Source organism: Pocillopora damicornis, chromosome 3 (genome assembly GCF_964200805.1).
Source record: "Pocillopora damicornis chromosome 3, jaPocDami1.2, whole genome shotgun sequence".
In the NCBI taxonomy this organism is placed as follows: Eukaryota; Metazoa; Cnidaria; class Anthozoa; order Scleractinia; family Pocilloporidae; genus Pocillopora; species Pocillopora damicornis.
Genome location: NC_142672.1, coordinates 27,692,511 through 27,708,157, shown reverse-complemented (window position 1 = coordinate 27,708,157; position 15,647 = coordinate 27,692,511). Strand labels below are relative to the sequence as shown.

The 15,647-nt window shown below is 38.6% G+C and overlaps 2 protein-coding genes across 2 annotated transcripts; one reads left to right on the top strand and one right to left on the bottom strand.

The window, feature by feature from the left end:
* Nucleotides 1–1,597: 1,597 nt before the first annotated feature.
* Nucleotides 1,598–14,302, top strand: LOC113666425 (nuclear factor NF-kappa-B p105 subunit). The gene is made up of 22 exons (XM_027182209.2): nt 1,598–1,784; nt 3,210–3,408; nt 3,935–3,969; nt 4,461–4,711; nt 5,274–5,488; nt 5,794–5,952; nt 6,355–6,459; nt 6,581–6,678; nt 6,885–7,023; nt 7,485–7,694; nt 8,162–8,239; nt 8,840–8,975; nt 9,092–9,203; nt 9,560–9,761; nt 9,953–10,041; nt 10,484–10,564; nt 11,291–11,458; nt 11,921–11,978; nt 12,194–12,232; nt 12,430–12,605; nt 12,858–13,008; nt 13,360–14,302. Exons 2-22 carry the CDS (start codon nt 3,285–3,287, stop codon nt 13,491–13,493), a joined length of 2,760 nt encoding a protein of 919 aa, XP_027038010.2. The 5' UTR covers nt 1,598–1,784; nt 3,210–3,284; the 3' UTR covers nt 13,494–14,302.
* On the bottom strand, nt 14,244–15,593 carry LOC113666426 (uncharacterized). The gene has a single exon (XM_027182210.2). The coding sequence runs from the start codon at nt 15,485–15,487 to the stop codon at nt 14,459–14,461; it is 1,029 nt and encodes a 342-aa protein (XP_027038011.2). The 5' UTR covers nt 15,488–15,593; the 3' UTR covers nt 14,244–14,458.
* Between the last annotated feature and the right edge of the window lie 54 nt (nt 15,594–15,647).

Sequence of the window (15,647 nt, the reverse complement as noted above, 5' to 3'; positions counted from 1 at the left end):
TAAGACACACAAGTACAGTGCTTGAGAAGCGCCATTAGATAGAGTCTCCTCTGAGACATCTACCCGGAGAGTTCTTCGATGTCGGGAGCAGCTGCCCTCACCAACAAAAGCAGAAAGCGCGCTCCGATTTTCTAGAAGCTGTTGTTCTTCCTTTTCTTATAAAATTGTTCTTCGGATCGGATTTCGATAAAGCTTGGCAGTTACGAGAACTTCTTCAATTAACTGAGTCATTCAATCCTCGCTGATGGATTTCGGAAAGTTACTTCCTGTTCAGTTTCTTTAGGCTGTACAATAAAAATGTTTTGCTGGGTCTAACGGTTTTTGTTCCACCTCGTTCTAGATTCTTAGTGAATTTTTTGAGGATGCTTTTTCCATCCAAGTGACCAATCTGTTTCGGGCTCTCATTCGAGCAACCGCGCGGGTGATTCCCCTTCCTTGATTTCTCGCTGTATTATGCGCAACCATGATGTCGCGGGTGTCTCTGCCTTAATATTGAACACTTGGAACGAGTCATACTTAAGACGAAACCGAAAATATGTTATGGTCAACAAGTCTTGGTTACACCGTTGCTTCAAAAGCTAAATCATCCAAAAAGGCCAGAGAAAACTATGCGCGTTCTTTCACAAATCCTCTCTCCCTCAGCTACTCCTCCGAATTCTTGAGAGGGAGGTTGCAATATCAGACCAAAGTGTATAATTTCCCACATCGGTTTTCAGACCTAGGCCTGCCTTCTTTACGGTAAATTTGATTACCAAATCCGTCACGCATTGTTAAGCTTTGCATCGGTGCCTAAAAGTCAATCTCTTATAGAATTCATTCGAACAATTCAGCTTTAATTCACCCTTTGGACTGTTTATTCTACTCTCTCTCAGTATCTATTTGGAATTAGATATTCGCCCTTGTGGTTTCCTTTAAAACCATACTGAAATGAAGACTATAGTGGTCAAAAGCTTTGCCGTTTTCAGACCGTACCTTTTTAACATGGCGGCTCAAACCTGAGATACAAATTGGCACAAATAGAGTGCCAGAATAATGGCTGACGTAAAAATATAAGACATAAAAAATTTTCCTTTTTAATGTTTACAGATTTTGCTGCTGTAAGCAACATTCCTATGGCGACGAAAACTAAGTATTTCATAAATCTTTCACTGTGTAGATGCGAAATGTTTACAAATGGATAGGAGCGTAAAGAAGCAGTTTAATGAAGATGGTATATTAAAAAAGCACAGCTTTAGACTCATTTTCTATTTGTTTTAAATTCAAGTTATATTCATATATTTTGTTTTTTCATTTTCAGTCTTCTCAGGCTAAGATGATTTTACTTTCTCTATAGATGGGGCATTTTCGAGGAACATCCCGTCACCATTATTACTTCCTGAAGACTGTTAGCATATTTTTCATTACATCACAGATAGTTTGTTTCACAAACTGGTGCTTTTTTGCTTGAATTGTTTATTTTGAAATTAAGGGAAAATTCCCTACTACTCGCTGTTCGGGACTTATAATCGTCACCACTTCCGGCGCCAAAAAAGAGCTATATTTAAAGTAAGCGTCATTACATCACCGAACAAATGTGATCACGTGCTGGTTTATGTCCAATCAGAAAGCTTAGAAATGGAACGGGGAAGTCCCTTAGTCGAGCAGAATGGAGACTATAAACTGAACTACTTCTTTCGGTTTTCACATGAGTGAGTGGAAAACTTCAATGTTGTTTTCACGCTAAAGTCGACAAGAGGAAGAGAATCTACAAGTTCTTAGGATAAAAGGCTAACGAACGTTATAAGGTGGGCAGATTTCACGTATTTTGTGCTGCTCTATAGCTTGTCTTCGCCGCATACATTTTGTTTCCCTGACTTTCTCTTGTCATTTTACCAACCAGTATCCTTCGAGGAAATTATTCTCTAACACTGGCGGTTTGAAGAAAAAATAACTTAAGTTCATCAAACGCAGAAACATTTTCATAGTAATACGACACGTTCAAACGTGAATACTTCATTCCTTGTTTTATTTCAACGTCGAAATTGTCTCACTAATCGTTGTAAGCGAGGTGCGCTTGTGGCGGTGGGTGTCTTCATGTTTTACGTCACGATCAGTGCTTAAACATGTGCTTAATCAGCATGTTGATGATATTTTTTCCCATTCTTTCCTAGTCTACTTAGCCATATTCCGCTTGTCGCACCCTATAGTGTCACTACTTAGTTAAAAGGGATTGTGACCGATCATCAGTGTGATTAATGCTCTTAAGTCTTGTGACAAACTGATCATGATACATGAAGAGTGACTTACAATGAACGTCGTAAAGATCCTGTTGTATTCAAGTTAAATTTGCATCTTAATTTCTCCATGAAATATGTGTTTTATGAGGCATTTTTGATTGATGTAAGACAGACATTAAATGAGCTTGTTGCATATGCTTAGTTGTGGTAAATTCGATATGTTTACCACAGCTAGTACACGTATATGAATACATGTATATGTTGTAATTTGAAATAATTTCAGGGCAAAATGACAACAATCAAATTCAGAATGTGTTTTTCTTTGCATAAGAGCTACAGCAATGTACTTGGAACAAAGGGGAACACAACGTAACCATTTCAAAATCACTTGTACGTAAAATTCATTGTTGCCTTGAACATGCAGGCATGTTCTTGTGTCAATTTGGTTTTATGGTCCTGTATAATACAGCCTTAATTAAATATCTGAAAAATAACCATATGCTGACCTCTTGTGCCAAATTTAATGATGGAATCCAAAAGTTATTATGATCAGGGCTATGAGGTTGTAATTGAGAAACAACTGGATCTTCAATACTATATTGATTAATAGAATGACTGTTTGTTAGCAATAATACAGGAGCATGTGTTTAGACTGACTGATGCGTATGTTGCTCATTATATTTAGCTGTAATCATTTGGTAGATATGAGTAAAAGTTCTGTTTTTTGAAATGGTATTAGACTATATTTTGCCATGTTTCTGAGGAAATGCAGATGAAATGAAGGATGATGCAGGTATTCAGATGAATTTGTTAGAAGTGATTGGTCAGCAATAAATGTTTTTTCTCAGTCACAGTGAATTCTGTCTTTTATTGCCTCAACTTTGTCTCCAAAGTTCTTTCTCTGGCAATTCCATTTTCTTTAGATATAACAATTTGTTACCTATGATTTAAAGATGTTTTGGTACTCATTGAAAATGTTGTTTCTTCCTTTAGCACTTGTAATTTGTGAGCTATAAAAAGATACTCCAAAAGTAAGGGGATCTGCCATATTTTGAACCAGCTACTACCATGGCAACCAACTCGGAAAGGCAGATCGGTGAAACTCTCACGGACAGTTTTGTGATGGATCTCCTGACACCGGGGTATCTACCCGACATCTCGGCACTCCAGGTGCCAACAGCATCGTACCAAGGTAGCTGGGTTTGCCAAATTAATGTATCACGGCTTGTAGTAACATAAATCAACAGAATTTCAGCTACTCTTTGTTTCTCAGTTATTAGTTGTAGCAAAATTGTTCACTGCTTGTTGCAATTTCAACCAAGATAATTTATACCATTCTTTGTTTCTCAATAAACCAATCTGGTTATTCTAAGTGCTTACATCCTCTACTATTTGTAGCAAAATTGTTCCTGGGAAAGTGAAATTTGTGTCGATTAAAAATTAAACCCAAATGCAATTTTTAACTGAAATCAAAGACTTATATGATAACTGTATCAAAGTTTAGGAAACTCAAATTTAACTTTGCATTTAGCTTCATCAGTTTTGATAGGAATTAGTTATTGAGAAGGTACATAAACAGTATAAGCACAAGCAGTTCAGTTTATTTACACTCTCTATTTTGAAACAATTGTTAAAGAGGGTATGGACAACATTCCAGAAAAAGATTGATACTTCTATGTTATAAGTAATGTAACTTTTGTTATCAAACATTTTTATAGGACCTTATATGGAAATTCTTGAACAACCTAAACAGGTAAACATGGCATTCTTATCTTAACACTTGAACAAACTTAGGCTCCCAGTTAAATTGATCTTTGATTTAGAGAGATCATTTGATGGCTGTTTGATAGAGTTGGCTTTACTTTTACCTTAAGACATTTTATGAACCTGAGGTATGATTAAATCATGAGATTCCTCTTCTCGATCATGAGAGTTGTGACCACACTCTACCTACAGATTGAAATTGATCAATACCACTAGTCTTACAACCAGTGACATTTTAGAACTTGTAACTGACCAACTCTTCTCACAAACTGGATAAAAACCTTCAGCTGGTGAAGAAAAAGGAAACAATAAAATTCTTTACTTGACTCTGAAATTGACTTTCACAATATTTTTAAAAACAAAGATGTAGTGATAGTTATTAAAACATAGTACTTCTCACATTTTCACACACTCAGATGATTACATTATTGTATATGTGACAGGATTGACCAATACCCTGCATAACATTTGTTTCTGCAGAGAGGTTTCCGTTTCCGTTATCCATGTGAGGGTCCATCTCATGGTGGTCTACCAGGGCAGTATTCTGAGAAAGGCAAAAAGTCATATCCGTCTGTTCAGCTCTGTAACTACCAAGGGCCTGCACGAATTGTGGTATCATTAGTGACAGTAGATGAACCTCCTATGCCTCATGCACACAGTCTGATTGGCAAGAACTCCACTAATGGAGTGGTAACAGTACAGATTGGCCCAGAACAAGGAATGACAGCAACGTGAGTTGTTTATGACTTTTATAACAGTGTTGGGGATCCAATTAATGGGCTAGATTCTAGATCAAGAGATCTGAGTTGCATCATTGTGTTGTGTCCTTGGGCAAGTCATGTTATTCTCACAGTGCTTCTTTATGTGCAGGAGTATAAATGGGTACTGGTGAATTGTCAGGGAAGTGGCAGCCTGATGAAATGCTGAAGGGTGACCTTGCAGAGGACTGGCTTCTAATCTGGGGGAGGGGGGGAGGGGGCAGAGAGAAGCAATGCAATCCAAGTTGCTTCATGTTATGGAAACTGGAATAAGCTTCAACTACACTGTAGATGAGGTCACTTGGCTTGATTGCTGACTTGATCTTTTTGGGTAATGACCTTTGCCATGAAGTTAACTGTGTCCAGGTCATAAAATTGTTGGGTATTGATTTCTTGTGAAAGGAGCCAAAGGAATGTTGTGTGGAAAAAGTGACATTCTTGTTGTTCAAATATTTACACCCAGAGTGGTACAAACTTGGTTTTAATTTAGCAAGCTAAACCATAAGTTAGCTTCATTATTTTGCTCAATTTTTAGGTTTCCCAATCTTGGTATTGAACATGTCACAAAGAAAATGGTTGGTAAAGTGCTTATGGATCGATATATCAAGATGCAGACCCTTCACACAGCTACATTAAATGCCCTAACATCAGGAGATGGAAAAGTGTTTGGTGTGGCAGGTTTAGTAGACCAAGCAATGGTAGATGGTGACAGAAGCTCTTTTGATAAACACTTGGCAGAAGCTGTGGCAGGTGTGATAGAAACATTATTAATTCTGATGATGTTTTATGTCTTGCACTCTGAATGTGCCAGTAACGACTGTGTAATTAAAAGCATTACTATGCTTGTTGTATACCAACTTTATTGTTGTTATTGGATGAGTCCTTTTTCTGAAAAAGCACAGCCAGTAATCAGATTATGTAGAGTCAATAGCTCGGTGGAAAGATCTTGAAATTTAATCATTTAAACAGAGAAGACCTTTATTGAATTAAAAACAGCTTGTTATGAGTTGTCAGTAAAGAAAGTCTCCTGATATTTTAATTTTTTATTCTATTAGAGGAGGAATCACAAAAGGTTCGTGCCATGGTGGAAGAACAAAAGCAGAGTATGAACTTGAATGCTGTCAGGCTGTGTTTTCAAGCATTTCTTCCTGATGAAACTGGTGCTTTTACAAAAGCTTTGCATCCCTGCATTTCCAATGCAGTTTACGATTCAAGTGAGATATAGTACTTTAGTTTATTTGGTAAAGGCTCAGGGCTGGTTATTATGCAAAGTTTAGCTCTTATTTAAGTCTGGAAGTTACAATTGATACAGTCAAAACATTTGTTCATTAATGTGTAATTTTCTAAAAAATAAGAAATTGTCTGTTGTTTGGTGTTTTATTTAATAGGCTAAACATCATTTTGAACAGGCATTCCAGCCATTGTAACATCTGAACCTTAAACTCCTTAAACTTTATTAAAATAAGTTATTCTTAGTGTTTCACTCTAGCTGATCTTGATAAGTTTGTTTATTCTTAACACCTGTTTGCCCTTAATATTTTGAAATTCTTAGGACAACTTTTGTTTGAATCAGCTGCAGAGGTTATACAGTTAATGCAATTCACTTATTTTTGCAGAGGCCCCATCAGCCTCAAATCTTAAGATTTGTCGTATGGATCGCAACTCTGGATGCGTCAAAGGAGGTGACGAGGTTTACTTACTGTGTGATAAAGTACAAAAAGGTGGGTGTTGGATCGTACTGTTTATGGTTACACCTTAATTTTGCAAGTGTGAATTTCTATCAATACAAAAATTTTATTTTGCCATGAGGTCAACATGACATGATCTTGCTCTGTCTTGCAGACGATATTGAGGTTATATTCTATGAAACTGAAATGGAGACTGGTAAAAAAACATGGGATGATCGTGGAGTGTTTTCCCCTACAGATGTTCACAGACAGGTGATTTTAAAATAGAAACTGTTGCTCTGTCATGGTAGAGTCAGGAGCTTCATTTTTGTGTGTCAGGAAATCAAACTTCTTCCTTAACATGTACTGGTAAACAAAATATTGGGTAAAATCTAGTAACCTAGTAGCATGGATTCCCTAGAGTGAAGGTTGATTTCATTTTGACTTGCACGTTGTTTTCTTATTATTCCTGGTTCCAGGTTGCCATTGTTTTCAAAACTCCTCCTTACTGGAATGTGGCTATCGAACAACCTGTCAAGGTACAACTTGAGCTACGGCGGAAGTCTGATCAGGAGACAAGTGACCCAGTGGAGTTCACATATCAACCACAAATGTTTGGTATGTCATTAAGTTATTTATAATCAGATTCAGGTTATTCAATGGAGGATACCCATCCTGGCATTCTGGTGAACACATATTTGGAAAAATACTGTTCAAAGCATCATGACCTGCACCATTAGATTTTTATTCAAAAGGAAAATTGGGACAAAACACTGATTGGTTTTGTGGAATCTTCATTTAAGCTGAATACAAGCTTCCTGTTATAATCTTTAGGGATTTTACTTCCCATATTGTCATTAATTTTTGAACTTGACACTGTAAATTTAGGTCAGTTTAGCAATTCTTACATGGAACTTTGCACACTTTTAGCTGCTGTCCTCACAAGCTGTTAGAGACTATCTTAGGTCCATCCTAATTTCCTGAGCAATCCTGGCCTGGCTACACCAACCAATAGTGTTTAAGAGAAGTTATAATCGCAAAATTTATAATAAGTGATAATTATTTCATTTTCTCATCAGACAAAGAGCAAATTGGAGCCAAAAGGCGAAAGAAGATCCCACACTTCTCCGACTACCTTGGTGGTGGTGGTGGTGGAGGAGGCCCTGGCATGGGTGGGGCAGGGGGAGGAGGTGGTGGCTTCAATTTTGGTCCCTTTGGTTTCCTAGCACCAACCATAGGCTTTTTACCAAATTATACAAACTCAGGAACTTCGCAGTCAGGCAATCAAGGTGAGCAATTCACTTATTGACTTATTGTTGTTTATTGTCATGTTTAATGGTAACCAATAGATTTCATAGTGCCTAGTATTTGTTTAGTTACATATCACAGGAGTCAAAGTTTGTTTGGTAGGGAAACATAGGATGCAACCAAATGACATGAAAGTTTTTGATGTTCTTGTTGCATTATGATTTTGCCAGTGATCTGTAATGGGACAAACACATTGTGCATGGGTATCTAATCTGTTTTATACAATGGTCAGAAAAGTGAAATTATGACAATTTTGATTTGTGGCAATTGACTGTTTCAAATTTTGTTCAAGGGTACATCCATGTATTTTTTTGAAAAATTCACAAGAATGAATCAAATGTTATTGTGCAGTGTAGTTATGGATGATAAGTCATTTCAAAACAGTTCCTTCCATAACATGGCCATTGAATTTAACAACTCATACATTTTTTTAATGTAAATTTTGTAGGAGGTGGGAGCTCATCACAGCAGGGGCAGTCACATTCTTCTGGACAGACACATGCATCTGGACAGCCACAAGAAGCAGGTGAGCTTGACTGTGTTTTTTGTTCAATAACTTAGTGGTTGGTGCATACATGTGTTTATCTTAGTCATGAAATGAAGCTAAAAATGCATTGTATAACACGAAGAAAACTTTAAGGATGATATTTCAATTGGCATTGAAATGTGCTATACTATCATTATTCAAAGAAGGATGTGTCTTTGTAACAAGTGCATGACACTGAAAAAAATCTTGTACAAAAAAAAAACCCCTAAGCAGAAAAAGTACAACAAATGGAACCCTGGATCTCTAGATTTCGATATTAAGGGCTCTACAACTGAGCAAAAGAAACTCAGTGAAGAGCTAAGCTATATACTTAGTTGATTGATCCTAGCAGTGGGTTGAACTTTTGACATATATGAATCAAAATAACTATATGGCTTACATATAGCTCACCAGAGGTCTCTCTAGCTTAGTTGTAGAGGATGTGAGCAGTAGCTCTGAAGGTTTAAAGTAACATTCCCCCAGAGGTACTCAGATTTTTGACAAAATGAATGACACCCTTCTTTATTTGACTGATGAGCAAACTTTTTCATACTTGTAACTTGTTTGTTATTCTAACTTCCTGCTGTTGTCTTACTACAGATCTCAGTGAATTAGCATGGAATCTTGCCGAGAAATCATCAGCTGCCATGCGTGATTATGCTGCTACTGGTGACGTACGGTATTTACTTGCTGTTCAGAGGCATTTAACAGCTGTGCAAGATGACAATGGGGACACGTAAGTACAATCACTTATCAAAAGGCTCTGGGAAATAGTGACAGTAAGTTCTGAGCATCATCAGTTCATTTCAAGCTTCTAAACTGAAACTTGGCTTTTTTGTCTTCTTGTTACAGAGCTCTTCACCTTGCTGTTTTGAACGCTCGGCAAGAAGTAGTCCAGAGTCTGTTAGATATCATGGCTAGCCTGCCAGAGTCATTTGTCAGTGAATACAATTTCCTAAGACAAGTGAGTCATTGTTTCATCCTGAAGCTCTTAATCTTTTGAATCATCTATCTCCAGCCTCATAGTCTTTCCAACTGACATCAGTTTAGAGTTATGGAAAACAACATGGTCTCACAACCCTATCAGGGGATGATATAAGAATATTCTTGTTGTCCATGACTACTGCAAATATCCTCCTTTTGAGCTCCGTGGTTAGATATGATGACCTTATCTTTCCATACCAGTGCGTTGTACTCACCAGTGTCTTTCCTCTCCTTTGTTACGTCCTTCTCGAAGAATTGTTTTAATTGCTGTAAGCTTTATTTTCTAGGTTGCATGAAGTGACCTTTCTGAGATCTCTGCTTGTTCTTTCTCCACAGACACCTCTTCATCTCGCCGCTATCACAAAGCAACCTCGCATGCTGGAATGTCTGTTAAGAGCCAGAGCAAATGCTAGATCACGTGACCGTCATGGAAACACTGCTGTGCACATTGCATGCATGCACGGAGATGCTATGTGTCTGAAAGCAATGTTGAACTTCAATGTGACAAAAACTGTTCTTAACTGGCAGAATTACCAAGGTGAGAATTGAACAATAAAATCATGCGCACCTGAGGATTATTGCAAGACGTTGGGAGAAGCAGCTCCTTAATGTTGGTTCTGTTTCGAATACCCGATTTGCATCCTCTTTGTTGAATGAGATAATCTCCAGAACCAGGGTAGGTTAGTATGGGATTACATTTAAATTACTAATGAGTAAATCTGTTTACAGGACTAACGCCAGTGCATCTGGCAGTGCTAGCGGGCAGTAAAGATGTCCTTAAACTGCTGAATTCTGCGGGAGCCAACATGAGCGCTCAGGTATTTTATTACTTTCAACATTCTTGTGTTAACCCTTTACACCCGAGCATTATTATGAATATTCTCCAGACTGTTCTGTATAGGTTTCCAAAGGTGCTAACAAGGAGAATTTGTTTAAAAATCAAAAGCTTCTTTAGTTGGTGATCATTCCTTTGATTCTCGTGACCTTAATGTTTCATTGAGGAGGGGGGGGGGATTTTCTAAGGAGAAATTAGATGCTAATCACTCTCAGAGGTTAAAGGGTTGAACAACTTATTTCTAAAATGAAGCACAAGAAAATTTCAGATGAAATCGAGAGTTGATAATATTTGTTGTTCAGGGATTTCAATCTTTGTGAGAAAGGTGACATCTGTCTTTTAAAAAAAAGGGCAAGTTTTTTGTTTGTGAACATAAGTAGTTATCCATTCTGATCTTAGTGATAATATGTTTTGTCGTTGTTTAGGATGGCACTAGTGGTAAGACACCACTTCATCATGCAGTTGAACAGGACAATCTGGCCGTCGCTGGATTTCTCATTCTTGAGGTAAACTATTAAATAGACTTTCTTCCACAAGAAGTGAGCCGCAATGTACGGGAAGGGCACAGTCACGAGTACATGGTCCAAAGCTTCTTAAAGCTTTTTCAATCGAATGTGGAAAAACATCCAGGATCTGCGGTGAACATGTTAGTTTCACTTCAAGTAATATAGCGTTAACAACTGGGTTGAAAACGTAAATTGGCCACCGTAAAGAGTAAAAAAGCTGGCGTTTCGAGTGTCAGCCCTTCGTCAGAGCGATGGCGAAGGGCTAACGCTCGAAACGTCAGCATTTTTACTCTTTTTACGGTGGTCAATTTACGTTTTCAACTCAGTTGTTAATACTAAATTACCGGCTATACTCCCTCACCGACGCAGCACCACAGTTTCTTTAGAAACTTACCCCCTTTATTAGTTTCACTTCACTGCGCTCTCTGATTGGTCTAAAAAACTTTCCCCACCCTTTCATTCAATCAGATACAAAGGAAAAGCCCGTGACGACGTCCTCACTCTTCAGGTCGTGGAAATCTATTTACTATGACTCTGATTGGTTTTTTTTTTTTAAGAAAATTACCTTTTTGATTGGCTTTGGTTTTGGTTTTACGTCATTGAGCCTAGTTTTCCCTACATGAGGCTTTTGACTCCTTTTGTTTACCATAAACACTTTTGGTGGTATGGATTGTTGTAGATGTTTATTGAATTAATTTATAAATAAATGTCTTATCTTCTCACTAGGCGAACTGTGATGTGGACGCAATCACTCTCGATGGAAACACACCACTGCACGTTGCTGCAGCCAGTGGACTCAAGGGCCAGACCGCGCTTTTAGTTGCGGCAGGGGCCGATACAACAGTACAGAACAGCGATGATGAAATACCTTTTGACTTGGCAAATGTAGCTGAGGTAAGTTTCTCAGGAAGCGGCTCACTTCGCCCAATAGCACTTTCGCCCCGAGTCTTACTTTTGTTTGCTTTTTCACGGAGTGCCGTAAAGTTGAAGAAATACTGACCCTTGCAAGAAGTAAGAAAGTTTCTGTCTTGTCAGCGAATCCTAAAAGGAGGAGGCTCCTATAAGACATAAGAAATTAGCAAAGAAAAGAGCTCTAATTAGGCTTCGGAGGGCAAGTGACACTCATTATCAATCAGAAGTAAATTAAGAGGAATAAACAGCCGTAGCAAAATTTGAAAGGTCGACATGTTATTAATTAGCTTCTCGTAGGAGTGTAAGGAAAGTTAAACGCTTCAACAAAGGGCTAGCGCTCGAAAAAGTCGCCGCTTTTCAAAATTCGCCGTGGAGCTTCACTTACCTGCCCTTCCTACTGATGCCGAGCTAACATGAATGCCTGAACGTTTTGTGTCCTTCTAGGTTCAGGAAATCCTGGATGAAGATGAAATACTGAGCACGGATCCTTCCCAAGACGATGGTGAGTTTTTTTCTTTAAATCTTGCATTGGTTAAAATGCAGACGAAGGTACACGAGAAAGTTTTCTGTGGCAGCGCTGGCACAGTGCAGACGCGTTGTAGACGCAAGGTGAAGGCATTGCAAAGGCAGATTTTCCTCGACAAGTCCCCGCCTTGTCTAAAAATTACGCACCTTAATGGTGAGGTCATCTAATAAAACTCTTTTTCCTTCTTCTAGATTTAGCAAGTGGATTAACTGGCCTTGCGCTTGGTCAAGGTAAGATTTTATGGTACATTCTGAAAACATCAGGTTTTGCGACTTTCATTTATAGTGGAAATGCTGTGATCAAGAAATTCTTCTGAATTTCTCTATTTTGTTTATTTGAGGGTTACGGGCAAAGTGAGCAAATTCAAAGTTAATGTTTACAATTTGCCCCACAAACATCTTATTTTGAATGTTTAACCCTTCACTAGGTGATATGGATAAACTGGATCCTTACGTCAGAAGAATAATGGCCCAAAAGTTGGATCCCACCACTGGAGGTGGAGCGGACTGGCGTGAATTGGGAAGGAGACTGGGACTAGGGACATTGGAGAATGCGTTCGCAATTCATTCAAGTCCAACAACACAGGTGTTGGCTCAATACGAGGTGAGCATACGATTAGGGAAGAGAGGCTTGTTTCAGAATAAGAGAATTTCAATTGTTACTTCACGAGTGCTTATGCAGAGTCTTGAAAAAGGAAGGAAATTTGCAAACTGATTTTCAAGTCCTGGAAAAACTATGGCAATAAAGATTAAATCTGAAAAGGGAGTGAGATGGAGTTTTGGCGCATGATCACTTAAGTTCACGATAATTAATAGAGGCAAATTGAAGATGATTGACTTTTTTTTCTCCACTTAGGCTGCTGATGGCAACATCAAGACTTTACGGCAGGTTCTTTATGACATGCGTAGAGGAGACGTACTTGAGATACTCGACGGGCATGGGCGGCAAGACTCAGGGTTTGATTCCGGTCTTGGTTCCCAGTCCTTATCGGCGAGTAGATCGGAAGGTAAGATTCGCTTTGTTTGTTCTTGTGCAATTAGTTCATCGTTCGGCTGTCCGACAGTCAATCGGTTTAGTCGATCGCATTTAGTCAGTCAGTTGGTTTCAGCGGGTCAAACTATCAATCAGCCAGCCAAACTATCAGCAGACAGTGAGTCAGACATGTGCTCATCCTGTGAGTAAGGGGGGAAGTGGTGATTCATTTGGTCGCTTGATCCAGCGCGTCAGTTGGTCATACAATCATCCATCTGGATATTTAGGCTGCCAATCAGTCAGGGGAAAATTACCGGTGTATTCCTTTTGTTCCTTGTTTAGCTTTTCTTCAAAATAATAAATCCCTTTTTTTACTTTTTTTCAGAATTATTTTCGTACGATGAGGGTTTTTCGAAAGGATCCTCTACTTCCTCGTTAAAGAAAGGAGTAACGAGTCTTGACTCCACGCGAAAGGCTGGGAATTTACAACCCATCAGGAGACACCAAGATGTGTGTTAACTCGACAAACTGTGTAAAAAAATACACCTAGACTAGAGGCTTATTTAGGCTTGTGCACCGGCAGTACGTAACAGTTTCACCGAAAAAGACGAAAGACTAGGATTGTGATGTCAAGACAGCGTGACAAATGTAGATCTAGTATTATTTTGCATTGCGTGACTTAGGGTCAATATTTTTCGGTGCGTCGGAGTACAACTGTCAATCGTATGACATTCACACCCTCATATGGAAGGGTTGATCGAATTATTATAAGCTTCCCATTGCAAGAATTTTCCGTCAGACGGAACTTGAAGGTAACAGGTTTGAATGTAATATTGTGTCATTTAGTAATAGTGCTGAATTCATAGTGTATTCTAGATGAGTCGTGTTATTAAAATATACCATTTATATTCTATTTTCCTTACGCAATCGGTGTTATTTCTACAATAGTTGGTTAGGTTTCGGAGAAGTTATGACTTTGGGGCTTTAAAAGCCAACATAACCATGTCTAATATGAACTAGGTGTCATTTTAGCTAATATTTACTCATTTGTCACTAAATTGTAGTCACTGTTTCGTTTTGCAATCACATTTTCTCACAGGTGGGTTATTTGAGATTGTGAGGGAAGCGAAGAGGCTGATAACTAGGCTCTGATAGCGTAGGAGACTGGGTCATGGTTTTCCTTTTTGCGTCATATTATCTTGACGACTGTAGCACCCTGTTCTGGGAGTAAATGGCCTCAATTCTTGCAGTTGTAAATTACTACAATTATTAAGCTTCTGTTAAAATCTTTATTTACGAAATATCAATAAAACACATTAAGAAATCTATTGGTTCCTCTAAAATTTCCTGCGTAAATCTACGGGTACAATATGTCGTTAATGGTTTTCAGGACTGCCCCATTGAAATGATCGGCGAAACCTGGGAACGAGATAATGCGAAACTTGACCTGGACAGTTGAGTTGTTATGGGAACAGTGATACGAATCATCGGTTGAAAAGTGCGAGTTTGCTGCGAGTCAATTCGTAGCTATCACTGCGGGAAATGTTTAAGCTAGATCCAGTGTAAGAAAGATTGTTCATCGGTAGTAGTTCGTTGATTTGACGTCGTCTTCTCTTGTGGGTGATTTTGTCCACTATGCGATGCAACAATGGTCGAATAACTCGTTTTAACCTCTTATTCAGATAGCCATAGATAACGAAGTTAACCAAAATCCCGCACTGCATCAAAACTACAGCACAGACTTTTGCATCGTGTGACAGCTGCCCAGTAAATATCGCTGTCGTAATGCATCCAAGATAAGGCAGGTGACATGAGCACAACGTTAGAACCATAAAAGCTATCATTTGAATGTTTTTGGCCGATACGCGAATATTTCTTTCTGCTATTCGCCTTCTGCTCGAGTCTAAGCTGTAAAAATCGGGTGGTAAATTATCCGTTTTCTGGTGAAAATAGATGACTAAGTTAGCGTACATGCACAAAGTTCCGAAATGTAAAAATGCAAGAAACGCAAATTGTGCCGCAGCCACTCCTCTAGAGTATTTGGTCACATCTGCGCTCGCTTCTTGCTGAAAAAATGTCACAAGGCTCGCGTAAACAGTAGAGATAATCCATGAAAAAGTGATGCAACATGTAGTTTGTCCAACAGTCATTCGGGCAAGCTTTCGTCCACACAACACCAAACTGTATCTTGTAATACTTATTAGAAACAGTGCCTGAAAATAAACGCTGATTGCAAATTCTTCTATAAAACTCTTCACGCCGTGTCCAAGCTCTGTAGTACTGTTAATCTGTAATACATCGAATACTAACGTGAACACTCCTGAAACAAATTCAAGAAGCAAACCAGCAAAGCAAAGATTTATCACCGGCACGGCAGTAGGTACTTGTAAGTATTTGTCCTTGTAGACTGCATAGCATATAGTTGAAGCTGCAAAGAATACAGCAAAGGTAAACAACGAGAAAATTATAGCGGCGAAAACGATGCTGAACGCGTTTACTGCGTTGAAATTCATTCTCCGTTGACGAGCAGTCGAGGACCGCACTCACTTTGTGCTCCTGTCACGAAGATTTAAGAAGTACAAAATGGATTTGCATTTGAAATGAAATTCACTGCTTGCCTTGCATTAATTGTATGCATCTCACTACAATTCGCACGTCGTTTTTGTTCATAAA